General features: G+C 32.1%; 2 protein-coding genes across 4 annotated transcripts; one reads left to right on the top strand and one right to left on the bottom strand.

The window, feature by feature from the left end:
- Window positions 1-8,867: 8,867 nt before the first annotated feature.
- On the top strand, window positions 8,868-14,603 carry LOC122600221 (protein SPA1-RELATED 4-like). 2 transcript variants are annotated; one of them, XM_043772902.1, is made up of 8 exons: window positions 8,901-9,101; window positions 9,212-10,151; window positions 10,551-10,708; window positions 10,842-11,745; window positions 11,977-12,123; window positions 12,257-12,568; window positions 14,090-14,149; window positions 14,235-14,603. In XM_043772902.1, exons 2-8 carry the CDS (start codon window positions 9,462-9,464, stop codon window positions 14,421-14,423), a joined length of 2,460 nt encoding a protein of 819 aa, XP_043628837.1. In that variant the 5' UTR covers window positions 8,901-9,101; window positions 9,212-9,461; the 3' UTR covers window positions 14,424-14,603. The 2 variants fall into 2 exon arrangements, with proteins under 2 accessions (XP_043628838.1, XP_043628837.1); XM_043772903.1 differs by lacking the exons at window positions 14,090-14,149; window positions 14,235-14,603 and having other exon boundaries at window positions 8,868-9,101; window positions 11,977-12,178; window positions 12,257-12,341.
- An 870-nt stretch (window positions 14,604-15,473) lies between these two features.
- On the bottom strand, window positions 15,474-19,777 carry LOC122600577 (beta-glucuronosyltransferase GlcAT14A-like). 2 transcript variants are annotated; one of them, XM_043773315.1, is made up of 5 exons: window positions 19,635-19,777; window positions 18,175-18,903; window positions 17,158-17,233; window positions 16,628-16,743; window positions 15,474-16,096 (listed from the first exon to the last, which is right to left on the bottom strand). In XM_043773315.1, exons 2-5 carry the CDS (start codon window positions 18,761-18,763, stop codon window positions 15,600-15,602), a joined length of 1,278 nt encoding a protein of 425 aa, XP_043629250.1. In that variant the 5' UTR covers window positions 18,764-18,903; window positions 19,635-19,777; the 3' UTR covers window positions 15,474-15,599. The 2 variants fall into 2 exon arrangements, with proteins under 2 accessions (XP_043629250.1, XP_043629252.1); XM_043773317.1 differs by lacking the exon at window positions 19,635-19,777 and adding an exon at window positions 19,585-19,600.
- Window positions 19,778-21,477: the final 1,700 nt, after the last annotated feature.

Here is a 21,477-nt window from a genome sequence, read left to right as displayed (position 1 = left end):
ATATCCAAAAATATGTTTTATCATATAATTATAAAATTAGTTAATTAAGATTAAATAAAATTTTACCACTTTGATAGATATATTATATTTTGTAGTATTCAAATATCGCTAAGCATATCACATTAAACAACTTCGATAAACATATTTTTTAAAAATATTTCAATATAAAACTCAAAATTTTGATATATAGATCAAGTTTTTATTACCCAAAATAGTATATTAAATTTTAAAGTATAATATACTAACATCCAACATTAATAACATTGTAAGCATCGTGTATTAGACATGGACCTAATTTGTAAGATGTTTATCAGTTTTTGCTAATCTTTATATTGCCTTATTCTTCTCTTATTCTTTCATTATTTATCAGTTTTTTTCATTCTTAAAACATCTCAAAAACACCCCTCCTTATAATCCATATTCTCTTCTTATTCTTTCATATTTTTATTATTTCATTTTCACAAATTTCTATTAAATAAAATAACAAATTAATTTAAAATTTTATCTATATATACTATGTAATAAAGAGAAAAGCCTTTTTTTTTCCTTTAAGCATTTGAATTACCTTTTACCCCTAACCTTTTAACACGTGCATTCTAAACCTAAAACACCCTTATATAAAACCAAACATATTCACACATATCTCATATTTCACAAGTATCCCTTTTCATTAACTATGGTATCCTTTTACGTCAACTATCTTTACATTAATAACCACACTGTTAATGTCACCATCAACTGTCGTCGTCGATCTGTCGCCGTATTGCGCAGGTACCCCTCTTGTTAATAATAAAAATAAAACATTATGCTACTATAAACTATATACAGAATAGATGTATACGGTGTAAAAGCGAAATTGTTTAAACTTTAATAATTATTTTGTAATCAAATTAAAAGTTAAAGGGTTAAATTGAAAATTCTATATTTTAATATACTCGTATATATTCAAAACAAACCTACGGATTTTGCGTGTAAAGAATAGTATACTTTATATATATATATATATATATATATATATATATATATATATTCTAACTCTTTACACTTTTAACACTAAACTGTTATAACATTTTATTTTATTTTATTTTTACCACAAAATTAATATATATATTAAAAACAAACCTACGGATTTGCATGCAAAGAATAGTATACTTTATATTTAAAAAAATATATATTTTCACCACAACACTTTAACTGTTTACACTTTTACCAGTAAACTTTTATATTTTTCATTTTCTTTTCTTTTCACCATAATACTTTAACTCTTTACACTTTTAACACTAAACTTTTATACTTTTTAATTTTCTTTTATTTTCACCACAAACTTTTTATTTCTTGTTATTTTCACTACAATACTTTAACTCTTTTCACTTTTATCACTAAGTGATAAGTCGTATTTTATGCCCATTTCCCATAGCTTAAGTAGTCGATTATTGATGTTTAAGAGTCGTTTTCGTATACATTTGGTGCGTTTATGGTATTTGTTAGTGTTTCAGGTTGATAACAGGTACCTAAGCGATAATCTGAAGAAAATGAAGTTTCTGGAGTAAAACGAGTGCTTACGGACGTTTTACGAGGCAAGAGAGTGAAGATTAGAAGAAAGTCAACACTGGTCAACATGCACTGCAGCGCAGTCTCGTGGTGCGTCGCAGTTATACATGTCGAGAAAAAAAGTGCTTCGCAGTCTACTTAAAGTGCGACGCACATTTACCATAGACGACAAAGGACCAGTCAAGGAAGTCAAATGGGAAGACTGCGACGCAGTTTGGCGCCGAATCTGCAGAATTTTGTTAACATATAAATAGCTTGCAAAAACATTCTAAAAACCCTAACTTCACTTTCCAAACGATTTTTGAGTACTTTTCAAGGGTTTTTCTTGTATTCAATCATTTTGAAGAATCTCAAGCTCGATTGGAATCATTTCGTTATTCGTTTTCAATTCCTTGTATTCGGTAACGATAAATTCTCTATATTTGATTTTTTATTCGTACTATAATATGAGTGGCTAATCGCCTTTTCATCCATCTTGATGGAGTGAGAGAACATGTAAGGATTGCACAATATTTGTATAATTCAAGTGATTTGATTTAACGTTGTGTCGTGATCTTAATCTGTAATTCTTTGTTATTTAATTATTAATTGCGGATAATTTTTATACAAACTTAGTGGCAACTAGGGTTGGGTAGAAGTTATTTTGATCGCTTGGTTAGAAGCGATTGGTTCTATGACGGGTACGGTAGAAGGTAATTAATAATTAATAAGGATTAACGGGTTGATGGTTGGGTACAATCAATAGACACAATTGTTATCTGAAATGACCAAAACCATTATTGAACTAGAGAAGTTATAAAAAGGTGTCTTGGGGTACCGATCTTAATAATGGAACTAGTTTATACAAGAGAGTCAAATAAGTTGTTAACTTGACGGGTACGGGGTTGAAGATTAATTTGAGTCTCGGTCATTTAATCAACTAATTGAATTTGAACTTCATCAAATTTGCAATCTTAACATGTTGTCAAGCAAAATCAAGATGGGTGACCTTTAAATTCTTGTTTTAAACAACAAATTCTTCTTTCGATTAATCCTGAGGGATTACTAACTTTTCTCACTAACTACTTGCAACGTGGTAGTTCGGCCACAAAACCCCCATTTTTACTTGAATCACTTAATTGTTACAATTGCTTATAAAAGTCCTTGCGAACGATCTCGGCTTACCAGTTTTTACTATACTGCATGCGATCGGGTACACTGCCTGTGAGTGTGTAGTAGTCAGTCTTTCGGTAAATCGTGTTTATAAATTTTAAAGCTAGATTTCGCACATCACTAAGCTTTACACCTTTTTATTTTCTTTTATAGTATACTTTTTATTATTTTTATTTTCACCACAACACTTTAACTCTTTACACATTTAACACTAAACTTTTATACCATTTTATTTTCTTTTATTTTTACCACAAACTTTTGATTCTTTTTATTTTCACAACAATACTTTAACTCTTTAAACTTTTAGCCCTAAACTTTTATTCTTTTTATTATTTTTTTTAATTTTTATTTTCACCGAGAACTTTTTATTTTATTTTCACCTCAACATTGTAGACTCTTACACTTATAACACTAAACTTTTATACTTTTTGATTTTTTTTTTAATATTCACCACAACATTTTAGCCTTTTAAACTTTTAGCACTAAACTTTTATGCGAACTACTTTCACACACAAAAATTTCACTATTCGTCTTTTTAACCGTCGCGTGTAAAGTATAATACCTTTTTGTTCTTTTTATTTTCACCACAATATTTTAACCCTTATACTTTTAACACTAAACTTTTATACTTTTTGATTTTCGTATATTTTCACCATAACATTTTACCCTCTAACTCTTTTAACACTAAACTTTTATGTGAACTACTTTCACTTTCACACAAAACATTTACTGTTCATTATTTATCTGACAAGTGTCAAATTTTGTTTTATTGTTAATCATTTAAATAATACATGTTTTCTTCAAAAAGTTTGTAGTTTTTTAATCTCGATCCATGAACGCATACCTATTTGTAATGCATTATCTCATCGTTATTGAAATGTCGTAACTAATATACTCATTTCTATACGCTTTGTTATTTCTATTAAAAATTTATTTCAATAGATATGATCCTATTAAATCGTAACAAATGTAATGTCTTTTGGGGCAACGCCCCGGTGACATATCTCGTTAAATATTAATATATAAAGTCTATTAGGTCGCCTTCTTCAACTTTTTTATTTATATACGTGCAACTTTTAAATATATATATATATATATATATATATATATATATATATAGTTGAATTTCTTTTTATTTTAAAGCAACAAAATTCAAAATTGGGACCCACCTACGCGTAAAGACGAGGGTCTATATTTGGAACAAACCCTTCAAACGCCTCCTTAGACATTGCCCGTGCTACTAGCGTTTTGGAGCTGATTGGCGTCGAACGCAGTGGAGAACACCCTATAAGCACCGGTGACCGGCCTGAGAGGTTGTATATGTTACCGTTTTTTGGATTAAGGAATGATAGGAAAATTTTAGTTAAAATTTAATGAATAATCACTTTCTCATAGATTGAGTAATCAACGTTACATATTTTGAAGGGTTTAATCCTCATTTTATGCAAAATGTTGGAGGTTTTTTCCTATCATTTAGATAGAACCTGAAAGCAGCATCTCTACTTAGTTAGAGGTAAGGTTTGTTTACATCTTAACCCCTCATACAACGTCAAGATATTAGGACTCAGAATTCGTATAAAAGAGACAATTTCTTTCTTTTTTTTTTCTTTATAGATTTTGAGTATTTCAATATTCACGTATTACATCGGCATATGAATGTTATCGATATCGTAAATTAATAGACAATTCGTTTGTCATTCCTATAACATTATGATTAAAAAACTATGGAGTAAGATTTGAATATCTGGCATGTAGTTTTTTATTGTATATTAATCATCCTAATTTCAAGGATCTTGAGTTTTTGAACATATAGTCATATCTATTGGAACCTTAACTAAGAATAAAGAAAGGGAAACACTAATTTATTTTCATGTTAGGAAAGGATACCAATATATGATACACTTTGACAATATATTTTTGTCTTGCATATTACTCGTAGTTCCTAAATCAAATAAGATGATGATTTTATTGCATATCGATGATTATATTGTATTGTGAACAATTGTTTTTTCCATGTTATAAAAAAAAAGAGTTAATTACATTTTTCACCCTATGGTTTGATTATGAGAACTTTTATGAGGAAAGAATATGTATGACCATGTATCTTTTTCTCTTTTTAAAGTAAATTTCATTAGAAACTATGTGTTGTAATCCGAAAGTGGAAGGTTTAACATGTGTTAACCGTTGTGTGACCATATACCTAAAGTTATGTTTCTCCATTTTTATTTTAATTACTTTTTTTATATATAAGTTGAAGAAGAGTAGAACGGTTAAAAAGAAAAATTTAATGGTATCCAATCTATCATCATTCAACTCACCATCACTTCTCTTGATTTTGCACTTTCATTGGCACTTCACCATATGCAAGAAACCAAAAGGATTTTGCTACTTTTTTTGTATTTTTCTAACCATATCTTATTGAATTAACATTAATTAAAACTATAATCAAGTTCTTATGTTAATTAACTAGATTATTTTCCCGCGTAATACGCAAGATAAACATATTAAATTTTCATTATAATATAATCAAGTAGTTATAGATAAAACATGTTAAAACATGTTAGAATAATGTTTTTGTATCAAAAATTGTTAGTAGGATATGTATGTTATATCTTTATAACACATTACCTATGTAATGCGGAGATTGTAATGGTGACGAGTGGTAATAGTGGTTAATATTGGTGGTGGTGACATTGTCGAGTGATGTAGGTGGTCCAGGGTGTAATTTAGTTCATTAATAACAAATTAGGTCATTTATAATAACTATTTCCATTGAAGGTTCATTAAGGACAATTGTCTCATTTCCGAACTAACTTTCTTATAGCATAATCTAAATGGGAAGTACTATTAGGTAGTATTCAATAATGACTTAATTAAGAAGTCATTACTTAATCTAAATTGCCTTAATCCATGAAGTCAATCAAATCTGTTTGTTTCTTAACTTGATAAGCAAAAGCCATTATACAATTATCACTTCCCTTTCTAGAAGGATGGGGTGTTTGAACTTTTATAAAGAAAAAGAGATTTAATGACGTTGTAAAGTTAAATGAAGATATTATAAAACTTGGAATTGTATAATTGGATAATTTAAGTGTTAAGCTGATCAAATATATTACTTGCTAAATATATTTATGTATTTCTCTTATTAAGTCGGAGGTTTATTTAATTTATGACACCAATTTGTTTCATTAAAAGGATATAAACAAAAAATATAAATAAATCTAAGTATAAATTAAATGATGTGGCGGTGTGGTGGCGACGTCAACAACGACAGTCGGCGGGGAATTTGGCGGCAGTTGTGGCTGTGGCGGTGACGGTGACGATAGGTGGTGGTGATGACGGCAGTAGTGTTGTAGTTATTAACTTATTAATGTGAAAATAACGTAACTGATGTAAAAGGGGGTGATGTAGTTATTTTATGATTGAATGATATATGTTACACATAATTTTATTAAAGTTATTACAGATATATTAAGTGAAGATATATAATTAGTTAAATGATATAGTTAGTTTGGGTAGATTAATATGCTTTTTTGAAAAAAAGAGGTTAGATTATCGATTAATAAACCACTTGGTCTTGAATCAAATAGTCAGCTGAGGCCCACTTTGGAAAAACTGATAGAAATGATGTTAACTTGGAGACCAAGTGTGAATCTTGATTTCATGTGGTTTCAGACATTTGCCTTTTAAGCCTGTGAGTATACGTGTTATCACTCACGTTCTACGAGAATATGTGAGTTCAAACTGTCATTATTAGGGTTCCAAACAATAATACTTATCTAACATTTGCCGTTAAACAAAATTATAAGCTGAATAGAGTATAAATATAGTTATGAAATAACTCAAATACTATAATATATCTACTTGTACGTATATAAAAGGTTTAGGAAAATTAGCTAGTTTCATTTTATATATCAATAGATTTACGTACATATATGGTAAAAGAAGATCCAAAGTTAGCTAATCTATTTTGTATATAGTTAACGTATATATGAATGTGTATATAAATTTAAGGAAAGTTAGCTCATATTATTTTTTAATATTAAGGGTATGTTTTAGCAAATCATATAAAATATAAGTATTAATATCATTATTTTATAAAGATGAAATAATTAAATTTGATATAATGGTTCTAATATCATTATTTGTTTAGGATTGAATCTATGACCTTGTTATATATATATTGGTAGATCTCAATCATTAGCTTAACCAAAATTAAAAAGATACCTGCGTGTTGCAGCGGTAAAAAAAACAGTGTCAAGAGTGGCGGCTAAGTTTGGATTAATTTATGAACAAACTCATAAGTTTATATAACTCACATGACTGCTAAAGGCATCCGCTATTTCACAAAAGTGGGGATATAGCTTGTCATTAGTACATACATAAATCTTTCGAAATAGAAATAATAGAGATAAACCATACTTCACCAGCATTATCTTCTCCAACGACACTAAATGGCATATTTTGGCTCCAAACTTATTTGCCGTGATCCTGACAAACTGCTATGGCCAGAATAGCATGGAAATATATGCATCTGGAAGTAGCATAAAAAATTTAACAATAAGTTAATTACAAATACTAAAAACTGTAGTATCCAAACATGGAGTCATGGACTATTAAGTATGGAGAGGCGAAAGTTACCTATGTTCACATTGACATCATCATCCAGTTTGATAAAAAAAAACTCAGCAGCACACACATAGTACAGCGGTTGCAAAATATACTTTTGTCTTTGCATATAATTCTAAATATCCCTCTACATGGTCCTGCACGTACACTATTTGTTATTAGGAATATCAAATTATGTATGTTGGTTATGTACATAGTGTTGAGCATTTGCAATTATAATAAGGATTTGAAAATATTTGGTAAAGCTAACCTTCTAATATTGAAAGTAAATTTCGTTGGAAACTATGAGTCGTAATTCGAAAGCGAAAGGTTTAACATATGTTGACCGTTGTGTGCAATGGCGGTTCTCTTTAGGGGCCCGTGGGGGTCCGGGCCACCACCATTTTTTCGGTTAGTAGTACTAATATATCCGTATTTCGTCCAAAATAATTTATATCTATTAAGTCGGCCCCCAAGGATTATTTTTTAAAAAACTTTTGATACGTTTAATAAATTTAATAGTCCAATAAAATTTATATTTTTGGTTTTTATAACCCACAATTAACTTAGTCCATTCATAATTCTATGTTTTAGCTTACAACTCACAATCCACGTAACAAGGTCTTCCTTCCTTTTTTGAGTTTTAGGCTCCAGGAATTATTTTTTTTTACCTTTTTAGTTTTTATAACACACAATTCACTTAGTTCATTCATAATTCTATGTTTTAGCCAACAATCCACAATCCATGTAACAAGGTATTTCTCCCACAATCCAACGCCTTTTCTCTTGTAGTTTTTTGTTGGTTAGAAACTATGTATTGGTAATTTGAATGAAAAACTTAGATTATTAGTGTTATTTTTGTTTGACCCGACCCGATTAAGTATATTGCATGACCATAATATAATACCCGGAATATAGCGATAGAAAAAAAAAAAAAAATTGGCCCCCACTGATAAAATTTTTAAGATCCGCCACTAGTTGTGTGACCATGTACCTAAAGTTATGTTTTTCCATTTTTATTTTCTATTACTTTTTTTTAATATAAGTTGAAGAAGAATAGAACGGTTAAAAAAGAAAATTTAATGGTATCCAATCTATCATCATTGGACTCACCATCACTTCTCTTGATTTTACACTTTTATTACCATATGCAAGAAACCAAAAGGATTTTGGTACTTTTTTTGTTTTTTCTCAACCATATCTTATTGAATTAACATTAATTAAAACTATAATCAAGTTCTTATGTTAGTTAATCCCAATCATTGGCTTAACCAAAATTTAACAATAGTTAATTTAAATAACACTAATTTATTCAACCCCACCATCACCAAAATTTCTGTCAATCACACATTCTTGAAAAGTTGAAATCTTTATTTATTATTATATTCTAATTTAAATTTAAACGAAAATATAAAATAAGTCTGATGTTAATTAAACCAGAGGCCATAGAAGTGCCACGTATGATATATACATTTTAGTGGGTTAGAGATGATGACTATATCTACAGTTTCAAAAGATACATTACAAATTTATGCAAGCTTGTTTATTTTATTCATTTTTGTGTAAATAAAAAATTGTGTGTTTTAGATCATGAACCAAAATAAGAGGCCAAAGATTTTTGTGGGAATATTCTATTTCCTTTTATAGTAATGAAATATAAAAATAAAAAATATAGAAAAGCTAGAAAAGCCATTTATAGTAATAAACATTTCAAGAAAAAGGGGTAAACTTTGCTGCTTTTGTTTACAGAAAGCTGAAGATTCTTCCATGGGGATTACTGGTACCACTATGTTAGTATCTTTATATACAAATATATATGTGTTTGTGTGTGTAGTTAGTAATTTGCATGGTATGTTTAGTTATGTTTTTAGTAATTTATGATGTTTGTAAATGTCTTCAGGGCAAAAAGAGATTGTCAAGAATTAGAGTAAAGTTTAAAACTTTTTTGCATTATGGATGTTTGGAAGATTGTTTATGAAGTTAAAATGTGAAAAAAAATAAATTTAAATTGTTGGATGATATATAATGGAGAACCTATCAGAGTTTGGCTATCAAGAATTGGAGTAAAGTTTAAAACTTTTTTGCATTATGGGTGTTTCAAAGATTGTTTATGGAGTTAATATGTGAAAACAATATTCGGATGATATATAATGGAGAATCCATCAGAGTTTGGTTATCGAAATTCGGGTAGTTCTAGAGGGTTAAATTATTCAGAAGCTTCAAATAGGAACCTTAGGTCAGATCATAATTCAGGAGTCATTGAAGAGAGATTAAGAGACGATAAAACCGTGTTGACTAGATTGAATAGGGTCCCAACTCAGCTTGGTTACTTTAGGGAAGATGGCGGTGCGATTATTCGTCCAGTGGAACAAAAAGATGTTAGCTTGAGACAATGGATAGATGATAGAAAACGAGTCGTGGATGCACTTGAATGCTTGCATATATTTATGCAGATAGTTGATATTGTGAATTTGGCACATTCTCAAGGGATGATTGTTCATAATATTCGGCCTTCTTGCTTTGTTGTGTCCTCTTTAAACCGTGTTTCGTTTATAGAATCTGCTTCTTGCTCTGATTCGGATTCTGATTCTAATGCTGATTTCAAGGGTTCATGTTCACCTCTTACCCAAAATATGGTATCTGGTAGTACTTGTTTGCAGTCTGGTTTGGAGAACATAGAAACGAGTTACAATGAATCAGTACAAGAAACGAAACAAAAGTTCCCGATGAAACATATATTAGAAGTGGAAACCAACTGGTACACTAGCCCGGAAGAGGCTGCTGGTTTGCCAAATTCTTGTGCTTCTGATGTTTATCGACTCGGGGCCCTTCTCTTTGAGGTGTGCTTTTACATTCAAACATGTCTTTATGAAAACAGGTTAATTTTGGTTTATTTTCATGCTAACGGGTCAAACAGGTAATACCTATAAATTTGCCCAAAAGAAAACATGTCAAAATGGGTTGTCCGGGTTTAAATAGCCCTTAACAACATAATCAAGTGTTTATTATCTTCTAATGTGTGTTATTCAGAACTTGGATCTTTATTTTAGTTATAGTTTTCATAATTCAATGTAATTAAGTTTAACTTTTGTAAGCAAAAGGGACAAAAAGGCTGGTGGATCAACCACAATAGACTTGTTGGCAAGTCTTAAAATGTTACCTGTTTTGACCCATTACCATACCTTCCCATTGTTAACCTATATTCTTATGTAACCCGCATGAGTCCATTCTGTCAACAGTTATATTGTACGTGTAGCTCGGTAGAAGAGAAGAATGCAACAATGTCTAACATGAGACATCGCGTTTTTCCTCCTCAATTACTACTGAAGTGGCCAAAAGAAGCATTGTTTTGCCTGTGGTTACTGCATCCTGAGACAGCTAGCAGACCGAAAATAAAGTGAGCTCCCTTTAGTCGATTAATGCAATCAATACTTTCATGTCTATGGAGGCAATTTAACATTTGAACTATTGCAAAAGTTATATATAAATGTTCTTGTGCTAAACTAGTTTTATGTGTTACCACTTACCAGTGAAGTCTTGCAAAGTGAGTTTCTTACTAAAATAAGAGATAACTTAGACGAGCGGGTGGAAGCTATAGATATTAAAGAAAGGATCGAGGAGGAAGAGTTGTTGCTCGAGTTTCTTTTAATGATGAGACAACGCAAGCAGGAAGCTATAGATGATTTGCGTAGTACTGTTTCTGTTCTGACTTCAGATTTGGAAGAAGTTATGAAACTGCACTCGTCTATAAGCAATAAAGTGGGATCAAGTTCGGATGTCTCTCCCATTGATGATTCTGCTAGCTCGGGATCCAGAAAACGCATCAGACCTGTCATTCAATCGAATAACACAAGTTTATGTAGTCAAGAGTATCAGACATCTGAAAATCAAGAAAGTTCGATCTCCAAAAATCCTCGATTAATGAAAAACTTTCGAAAACTAGAATCTGCTTACTTTTTAACTAGGAGCAGGGCATTAAAACCAACAGGGAAAGTATTGCATAGAACCACACCAGTTAGTAGTGGTGGTAGAGGATCGGTTGTTTTTACAGGAAGAAGTTCTGCTAATGATTTTCCATCAAGAGATAGGCTTGCGGATAGGCAAAGTCGATGGATAAATACGTTTTTGGATGGATTATGCAAGTATTTATCATATAGTAAACTCAAAGTGAAAGCAGACTTGAAACAAGCAGACCTCTTGAATTCTTCCAACCTTGTATCATCTCTAAGTTTTGATCGAGCTGGAGAATTCTTTGCAACGGCTGGTGTAAATAAAAAGATAAAAGTTTTCGAATATGATTCAATATTGAATTTAAATCATGACATTCACTACCCTGTTGTTGAATTGGAAAGTAGAGCGAAGCTTAGTAGTATATGTTGGAACAGCTATATTAAAGGTCAGATTGCTTCAAGTAACTTTGAAGGAGTTGTACAGGTACATTACACAATGTCAAATCTTTAAATTATTTCAGGGTGTTTAGACGTGCGATTTGAAGTTATATGATATTGCATAACCAAAATTTGGTTATAATAAAACTCAGTTAAAGTTGTCATATAGTGTTGAATTTGGTTACCCAAGTACTACAAACTTAAATTTTACACATTTGAACGCCCCCTTAGATTTTTTTAATGATGAACATCCATTACTTATATGGTGCCTTTTCAGGTATGGGATGTTACCCGAAGTCAAGTGTTTATGGAAATGAAAGAGCACGAGAGGCGTGTGTGGTCAGTGGACTTCTCATTGGCCCAACCCACATTGCTAGCAAGTGGTAGCGATGATGGTTCCGTTAAGCTTTGGAATATCAATCAGGCAATTCTATTCTTGCACTTGGTGGATGTCAACCTTTCAAACTAATATCAATCAGGCAATTCTATTATCGCCTATAAATGCTGTCTAGATTACTATCTGCATGTATGATGACTCGCTTTGCTTATTACTGCAGGGTGCAAGTGTTGGTACCATTAAGACAAAGGCAAACGTTTGCTGTGTTCAGTTCCATTCAGGTGCTGGTAACTCACTTGCGTTTGGTTCAGCAGATCATAGAATATATTACTATGATCTTCGCAATGCAAGTAGACCCGTTTGCACATTTACTGGACATGATAAAACTGTTAGCTATGTCAAATTCATAGACCCAATGACACTTGTATCGTCATCTACTGATAACACGCTGAAGCTTTGGGATATGTCAGAGTGCTCATCCCACGTTGTTGACTGTCCTCTTCAGTCATTCACGGGCCACACGAATGTGAAGGTAAATTTCCTGCTTTTCACATTTTCTCGCTTGGTTGGTTCCATTCTTAGAGCATGAGGATGCCTTTGAAAATGCTTTTCCTGTTTTTCTTGCCACATTATCGCCACATCACTCCCGTCTTCCATTCTTTCCTTTCCCAACAAGGATATGCCTCTGTTTCCTTTCCTTGCCTTTTTTCTCCACAAATTTGCTGTGCGGATCATTTTCCTTACAATTTAAACTTACATAAAACAATTTTAAAAGAAAAATAAATGAACATACATAAATTTCCTAAAATTAGAAAACTAAAAGTAGCATAAAATTAAGCCGCTACACAAGATTATACATTTCATAAACCTAATACATACACAATTTATTCGCCATCATGTGGTATGTAAGTTATTGATATGATGATGGTGAAGATGATGACAAGTTGAATTGAATTGGAGTGAATGGATTATGTTTGTGGTAATTGAAGATAATATGATGTATAAAAGTTGAAGTGTTTGAATTACAAAATTGGTGAGTAAAATTGGAGCTTTTAATATATGTGTGTGTAAAGAAAAGTTAGTTATTATAAAAGAAAAGAAAAGAAAGAAAGAAATGAAGTATAAAAATGTACTAAATGTAATACAGTTTTATACATTAAAGGGAAAAATAATGGGGAGCTCAGATGAATGATCACTAAAAGAATCTATATGTAAATTGACCCGAATACCATGAAATGCTTTCCCCGAAATATTTCGGGCCTATTTAGTAGACTTCTCCTGGGGAACTGAGCACTCTGTAATTCTGTATGGCCTTACCCACCCAAAAGTAAGGAAATGCCAATGGTGGCTATCCAACAATAAGAAAAATGTTTCTTTTAGGCTGTCGAAGTATCATGCCACATTTGGTTAGGAGTAACGAATCACCACGAGTATGAATTTGTTAACATGGTAAATGACTAAATGGTGATGGGAATGGGTATATATTTCTAAACCAGACCCATTAAGTGAATATGAAGGAAAGGAGTTTAAGTTTTATGGGCATCAACTCCTCAAACCCATACCTTTAAAGCAAGCATGCCCAAACACCATATAGGCTATAGCCCATACCCCTACCTGTGCCACGAAAACCAGAATCTCGGTCAAAACATCAAAGCAGACCATCTAACTATGAAATCGCCTTCATTTACCACAAATGCAACCTAAATGATGGGAGAAAGGAACAACATGGATAATATGCACTTCAAGGATTTTTAAACTTGATGGTGAAATTAAGGCTATTTTGAAAGATAGAAATCGAAACTTTTGGACTAAACCTGCAAGTTTTATGACTTGATTGTGAAACTGTTGGACAAAACCAGCAACCCCAACCGACAATCACGTGAGAGGTTAACCAAACGAAACGTTAATAATGTTGTGGCAGTACGGCCTCAATAATCGTTTTCCCATAAAAGGAGAAGAATAAGTAGTTTCCTTATTACATTTTTATAGATGTTACTAGTTATAATAGCAAGTGACTAGCTTCTAAAATGTTGTTATCTATTGTTTTCTTCAGAATTTTGTTGGTTTATCTGTATCTGACGGATACATCGCTACTGGTTCAGAAACAAACGAGGTACTAAATAAATTACATGTTGTGCTTGTTATTCTTAAATTCTAAGATAGATTAAAAGTTGATGTGCTTCTAAACATGTTTGCAGGTTTTTATCTACCACAAAGCTTTCCCTATGCCTGCTTTGTCATACAAATTCAACACCATAGATCCGATATCTGGAGATGAAGTTGATGACGGTGAACAATTTGTGTCGTCTGTCTGTTGGCGTAATCAAACTTCCACTTTGGTTGCTGCAAATTCCATGGGAGATGCCAAGCTCTTGGAGATGGTTTAGAAGGTACACATAAACATAAGTGTAGTATTGTTTATAGAGACAGAAATTTGTGACAAATGTTTTTCAATTTTAGGGGATGGTGATTATAAAGATTGTCACTCGCATGAAAAAACTTGGTTGAGAAACAAAACCTTGAAAGTAGATCATCTTCATGTATATCATGTAATTTTTTAGCGTTCACATTGATTTGCTAACAAATAAAACTTGTGTTCTGACTTGTTAGATCCGAGTCAACATTAATGCAAGATACTAGTTCGTTTCCTCTTGAATTAAGATGATGGTTAAGTTTGTGCAAATATATAGAAAATATTAGCAATAAGTATCATCGTGGAAATGGGGGAGTCAGGCAATGGGTCAAAACGGATAATTCCAAATACAGCTTCAAACATGTTGCTTTGAACTTCTTTTAATGAAAAAAGTACAATGGAGGAAAGTAGGAAACACAAGAGTATGTATCCTTCTCTGAATAATCTGTTAGAAATATAAATATATGCAACTATGCAAGTATAACAGAAATAGTTCAGTCCATACATGAATGAATAAATAGGTCAGAATACCGAGTATACTAGATATTGGAAATACTGTACACCGAATTGAGACCTATGAATTGTCTAGTATCAGAGTTCTACAACTTTGAATCTCTTAGCCATTTTGATGAAACATTTGTTAATGGGTTTATAGAGATTGTTTTAATTGTTTTAAGTTCCTATTGTGGACAGATGTTCTTACTACATAACCAAAGTTCAAACGTAATCTGTTTCCTTAGATATATATCTTAATATGACAGAATGTCATAATGATCATTTCGATACCAAATGAACACTTTCAGTTCTCAAATCATACATTGATACATCAACTCCAAGAAAAATACAAAGTATAGAAGATCGATAAAAATCTAAAATTCACCAAACAAAAAACAACCTTAAGCTTGGTCTAAACAAATAAATTTCATTACGCCAGCAATGGATGATGAGCAAACTCATGGTGTAACTGCTACTCGTGCGCAGCATAAACTAACAAAAATACAGTCCCAACAAGAAAAAATTGGGATTGCAGATCGAATATGTATATATATATATATATTGAAGTACTCCACAAGCAAAAATGCTATAACATATCATCAAAACTACATCGAGTTTGTTCCACATTAACTATCTCAAAAATAAAGAATATAACCTATCGACACTGATTTCCATCTTTAGCTGATTTAATTAACTTGTTTATAAGTTTTCGAAGCCTTTTAGCTCCCGGGCCAGGTTTAACCCGTGTAGGTTTCCCGACCTTAGTACAAGACGTGCTAGCTTTGCACCATCCACCTGGGGTGAAGCTCCCATTGGGTCGATGTAGTAATTCTTTGTCAATTCTATCCAAAACAGAAGTATCCTGGTTAAATTTACGAGCAAATGCAGCCCCACTTTTAATCATTTTCGCAGTGTCATTTATATTGAGGACATGGGGATGCTGTTTTGGAGGGTTGTCCCATGAAATAAAGTGCATATCATGGTTAACTACAGTAGGAACGAATTCTGGAACGTTGCATATAACGGTTTGAAAATAACCTTCGGGTGAGGAAACAAAATTTGTATAATACATGAGTAGAGTTCTTGGAAGATTATCCCAGCCCCATATGCAATACTCTACGAATGAGCGTGATAGAACCATCCAAGCTGATCCTGCAAAAGGCAACATTCTCTTTAAAATTTGTGCCAAAAATTATTTATAAAGAGTACGAAAAACTCTTAGATAACCATAATAATTCAATATAAAGGCATCTCGTAGAAAATAGTAACACACACAGCAGGCATGCCCAAGTTTTTCACTTAAGTATGCATTACCATAATCACAACATTTGTTTTCATATGTGACGGTCGTGTGACTCGTGTCCACATATATTAGAGATAAATTACACATACCACGGTATGCATTTAAATCTTCAGAAATTTGTTAGACACCACTAAATCTTACAATAAGTAGTGTTCGTTACGCATTTTACCAAGTATGTTGGGTTTGATCCAGCAAAAAGGCTAAAATGATCTGAAAGCAAATTACTCCTTAAGGATCTATCCATCATTAACTTATCAGATACACACATCACCATTTTACTAAAAATATTGGCTGATGGTTATAGAAATGCAATTTTGTAAACAAAAATCATGTTAAATTACTACCATTACAATGCATGCAAAGATTCAGGCAGAACTTACCAGTAAATAATTTAAATGCTGTTGGCAAAGGCCTGTTGGGTTGTACCCAAAAGATGTCAGACTTCTTATTCTCATATAGTCCAGGGTCAATCATCAATGGCATTGCTCTCTGATCCCTGTATGCAAGTAAATTTTTAGTTGCTCTACTGTATGTGTTTAATATGCTGCAAAATGGATGGGGCGGGAAAGTTGGCAACGGTCAAAACGGGTAAAACTATGACGGGACAGATACATGACATGTCAACATTTAATTCTGTTTTCTTTAGTAGTTTTTAAGAATGAGTGAACCATTATATACAGAATATGAATAACTAATCACAAACAAAAGACCCAATAATTAAAAGAATGTTAAAGCAGTTGATTGTGTCACGGGCAACTTTTAACCCACTGAAATCCATCTGGCCCTTCCCTTTATGGTTAAAATTGTTTACAAGTTCACCCGTGAGCATGAAACTAAAGCCCAGGTCACCCCGTTTTGACATAAAGAAGTTGAAATTGCCACCCCTAGCTCTGCAAGTGAGGGGGCTTACTCCTTCCAGCCTAGTTGACTTGTATGCTCAACAAAATTCCAATCTCGATTCAGATTACGAAACGTAGATAGAAGATCTGTAAATACATTCAACCAATCAGTTTTTTCTCAAGTATTTCACTTGATATCGTTTGTGTAAAGATTGACTTTCCAGAACTACCACAGTTGGCTTTTAGTTGCAAAGGGAGCAAAAATGCCAAAAAGAAAAAATAACTCATGTGGCCATTAGTAGTTTTAGATAAGTTATGATTTCTTTACATTTACATTACCATTATTTGTTTGCTCAACTCTTGCGACGCCTAGTATTTATTTTGCATTACTGCAAAACATGGATAGTTTGTAACAAGAAACAGGTAAGATAGTTGGAAGTTAATCACTGTCACTCATAGATATTCTCTCCAATCCCTATTATTGGGTTTTCACGGCAAACAGACCATCACTTTTACAAAAACAAAAAGAGTTTAGAGACAAACGGCACTATGCTATGTTCAAAGCTTAAAATTTATAATTTGGATAGACCTAAACGCAACACATTTTATCCAAAGTCCTTCAATTGTATAAAGAGTAGTGCCTTCTCAGCATTTTCACTAGAAAGATAGTTGGAAAGGTAATAACTGTTATATTATGGTAGCTGAAAATGAGACATCAGACATGGCAAGATGGTCAGGCTGAACGGGTTGGTAACAGGTCCAAATGAGTTTGAGTGAAACAGGTCAGATTCTAGTGCAGGGAAAGGGCAAAGGCAGGTAAAGGTTTACCACAATGCTTTTTGGCCTTTTTTCTGTATTTCTATATTCTAGTTAAAAAAATAAATCTGCCACCTATAACTACAAAAACAATATTGCTACACTAATAATCTAAATCTTTGAACAAACTAGACTGGGTGACTTTTAACCGGTTCAGCCTGTTTGTCTTTTAGCTAAACATTCTCATTTGACAATGCTTCAGTCTTTCAGAATATATATCGGCCCATTCATAAATTAAGGGGCCGGAATAGCCACATGTACAAAGGACTTACCATCTTGAGTCACTAGAGGATAATCAGAAGCACTTAGGTTTATAAACCAATCCCAATCTTTATTCCTCTTTAGAAGAATGGCACATGCATGAAGTGTATTCGACACCATTGTGGGCCCTCTATAAGTTACCATATTCGCTTTCCTGATTATATAAACGTTCCCCACTTGAGAAAACATTGGATCCTTTTCGACTCGTGCTGCAAGCTCCATTCGCTCATCGGGTTCCGATTCAAGATCAAGATGAAGCACATAATAATTCCAAGGATGATATAACGCTCTAAGTGTCCTCCAAAGTTTATTTAAATCCCCTTTTGACCCGGAAATCAAATAGGCAAAACGAGGGAGGGAGCGACGAGATTGCAAATTTGGAGATTTAAGCTTCTCTTCAGCAAAATGTGGAATTGTTTGATTTGAGGAAACATGAGTGTTGAATAATGGGAAAAATGAATTTATTTTGTACAAAGGAGGAAGGAGGCCCATATTGAAACAAGTTGCCAAAAGGAATAAACATACAATCGAGGTTATAGCAAGAGGAAATGCCCATCTTTTTTCGCTATTAAACAATTTGATTTCTTTTAATTTTATCATTCTTTATCACTACCTCGAATGTTTTCCTGAAACTTGATCAGAAACTCCCCTACTCCTCAAAATCTTGGCCTTACTACAATTCAGGAGCCCAGAAGTCTCATAAGCTCCTCATATACTTTCTGTGACAATCCGAATTAGGCCTGTTTAATGAAGAAGAAAACAAGATCATTATGTCATTTTACATTTTGTTGTGCATATTCATTCGGAAAAAAACAAGATATGATCCCACAATCGGAACCCATGAAAAGACCTATATTGAATGTAGGCTGCACGTGTGCGTATCCCGTATAAAATTTCTAATTTTGTAACACAACGAAATTATAGAAATAAAAGAAAAAGCATTTAACTACATTTCATGAAAGGAAAGATAATTGTTTGAAAATCCTAAATCCACCACTAGATCAAACAAATGAACACTAAACAGCAACTATATGGGATCAAACCAAAAAACAATAAGACAATAAGTTAAGCTAATTCACATAAATACAGAAACCGAAAACGGGTCAGTTATACTTTAACATAAAACTTGCAAAACCTTAAATACAGTACATAAACCTAGCAAAATATTACCACACAGATCTAAAAATCAAATCAAATCACATCCATATGAACAAACTGTTAATAATTTATGATCATGATTTAAAATCTTCAAAAAAGATTTAATTTTTATGGGCAACAAATAAAAAAAATCAAACCTTGAAAAGTTATATATAAATTACAAATCATAGTTCAAGAACAGCAAGACGCAGAACCCAAACAATATATCAGAGATTAAGCAATAACAATTAAATGAATACAAATTAACAAAAAATAACACATACCCATTATAAAGAAACAAAATCCCATTACAAATATGCAATAAATTAATCACCTTGATTAAATTTGTTGATTGAGTGCTAGAATCCACCTTCTTCTAAAAAGAATTATATATATAAGGAATAGTAGTGAGAAAGAGAGGAGAATAAAAGTGTTTATTGATTGAATTTAATTTAATTTGATTTGATTTGATCTGTCTTTATATATTTTATATAGATATAGATATAGAGATGTAAATTTTGTTTGAATCTTGTATAGTTTTATAGTACTGTTTTTGTTGGGGAAAAGATTACTTTTTTATAATAATTATTATTATTATTAAACTATATATTATTTAAAAACAAAAAATCTTGTCTTAGAATATAAGTAGATTATGATAAATGCTGCTAAAATCGACACGACATCATAAACATGTTATAGACGGCTGTTTTGTTGTAAATAAGTGTGGGTATTTAATTAGTAATGGAAGATCGAGATCTATATTTTATTTCGAAAGGGGACCTAATGGTCAATTCTTTAGAATGAGTGTATAATTTGACTTTTAGTCTTAATTCTTTAATGAGAGCCATACATATAAATGGATACATGTGTTTTTTTTACCTTTTTCTTTCTTGTTCTTACATAAAAATTTTGAAGGATAAAGGTTTCTAACATGGTTGCTTTGAACCAAATAGGAAATTGTCAATTAAACCAACACAATGAATTTAAACATGGATGATTGATGAAGAAAACGAAATCTGGAAGTTGTAACTGTCGTTACTGTAGTAACGGCCGTTATAGAAGTGATTTGTGGTTTCTCCTGTAACTGGCAGTTACAAGTGTAACGGCCGTTAGAAATTAACTGGAGTGTAACGGTCGTTACTGGGGTAACGCTCGTTAGTGGTCAAGTATAAGTGTAACGGCCAGTTAGTCCAGTAACGGCCGTTACACGCGTATTATGTATATGGGATCAGTTAGGGTTCTGCACTTTGCACGATTTCTCAACACAATTTTATTAGTTTTTTCATAGCTTGGAATACTTTGGAGCAAACAAGTGATTAGGGTTTCACATATTTTCAGCTTTGGATTGTAATCATCATTGCTACCGGATTATCTTCATTCATTTGGTATAATATGATTTCTTCTCTGTTTGTTTGTTCTTGTGTTTTTAATATGAGTAGCTAAATCTTTAGCACCCGCTTGGGTAGTAAGCATGTCATAGGGTCGAATTAATATTGCTTGTAAGTGTTGGACAAGGTTTATATGTTTAATCGAAGATCCACATTTATTTGGATTTAAATATTGTTTTCAACTTTTATATTAATTGATTGATAATTGTAATTAGAAGTTCGGGAGAAATCTATGTCAGTGTCAATTGATTTATGAAATGGTTAATCGGTCTATAATTAACCTAAAATCGTTGGAGTTCGGGAGAAATCAACGATAAAGATTTTAAACAATTAAATTCATTTTGAATGTGTAAACGCTTATGATAGAGGGATCTGATTAGGCGAATAAGCAGTTCGGGAGAAAGCTTTCAAAAGATTAAATCATAAAATCAACTCAGGTATTTAATGCTTAACTGTTTAGAGTAGAAATTAAGTGCGGGAGCAATAATTATGTTTTAAGCAGATAAAGTGTCAAGTATAACGGGGGTTCATCTTGTCTACATTTTGAGTCGTTCAACAAATGCAAGTAATATTTAGACCCGATGATTGGCATGTGAGCTGTTCCAAGTAGGTGTTCCTTTTAAATCAGTGTTAAGATTCAACCAATCAAATATTCTTTTGCGATTAATCCTACGGGATTACTGACTTTCTTCACTAACTTTGCAACGTGACAATTCGGTCACAAAATCCCCCTTTTTAATCTGAATCATTTTATTGTAACAATTGCTTATTAAGTCCTTGTGTTCGACC

The sequence above is a fragment of the Erigeron canadensis genome, chromosome 5, assembly GCF_010389155.1.
Source record: "Erigeron canadensis isolate Cc75 chromosome 5, C_canadensis_v1, whole genome shotgun sequence".
NCBI classification, from domain to species: domain Eukaryota; kingdom Viridiplantae; phylum Streptophyta; class Magnoliopsida; order Asterales; family Asteraceae; genus Erigeron; species Erigeron canadensis.
This window is presented reverse-complemented; position numbering and strand designations above follow the sequence as displayed.

What these genes read in the sequence shown, in the direction of transcription:
- LOC122600221 (XM_043772902.1), top strand. Translation starts at nt 9,462, where the DNA reads ATGGAGAATCCATCAGAGTTTGGTTATCGAAATTCGGGTAGTTCTAGA. An exon ending in TCGGGGCCCTTCTCTTTGAG is followed by an intron (nt 10,152 to 10,550) that starts GTGTGCTTTTAC and finishes TTCTGTCAACAG; the next exon opens with TTATATTGTACGTGTAGCTC. An exon ending in ACTTTGAAGGAGTTGTACAG is followed by an intron (nt 11,746 to 11,976) that starts GTACATTACACA and finishes GTGCCTTTTCAG; the next exon opens with GTATGGGATGTTACCCGAAG.
- LOC122600577 (XM_043773315.1), bottom strand. Translation starts at nt 18,763, where the DNA reads ATGATAAAATTAAAAGAAATCAAATTGTTTAATAGCGAAAAAAGATGG. An exon ending in TCCTCTAGTGACTCAAGATG is followed by an intron (nt 17,234 to 18,174) that starts GTAAGTCCTTTG and finishes ATGTATTTACAG; the next exon opens with ATCTTCTATCTACGTTTCGT. An exon ending in AGTCAACTAGGCTGGAAGGA is followed by an intron (nt 16,744 to 17,157) that starts GTAAGCCCCCTC and finishes ACTTGCATACAG; the next exon opens with GGATCAGAGAGCAATGCCAT.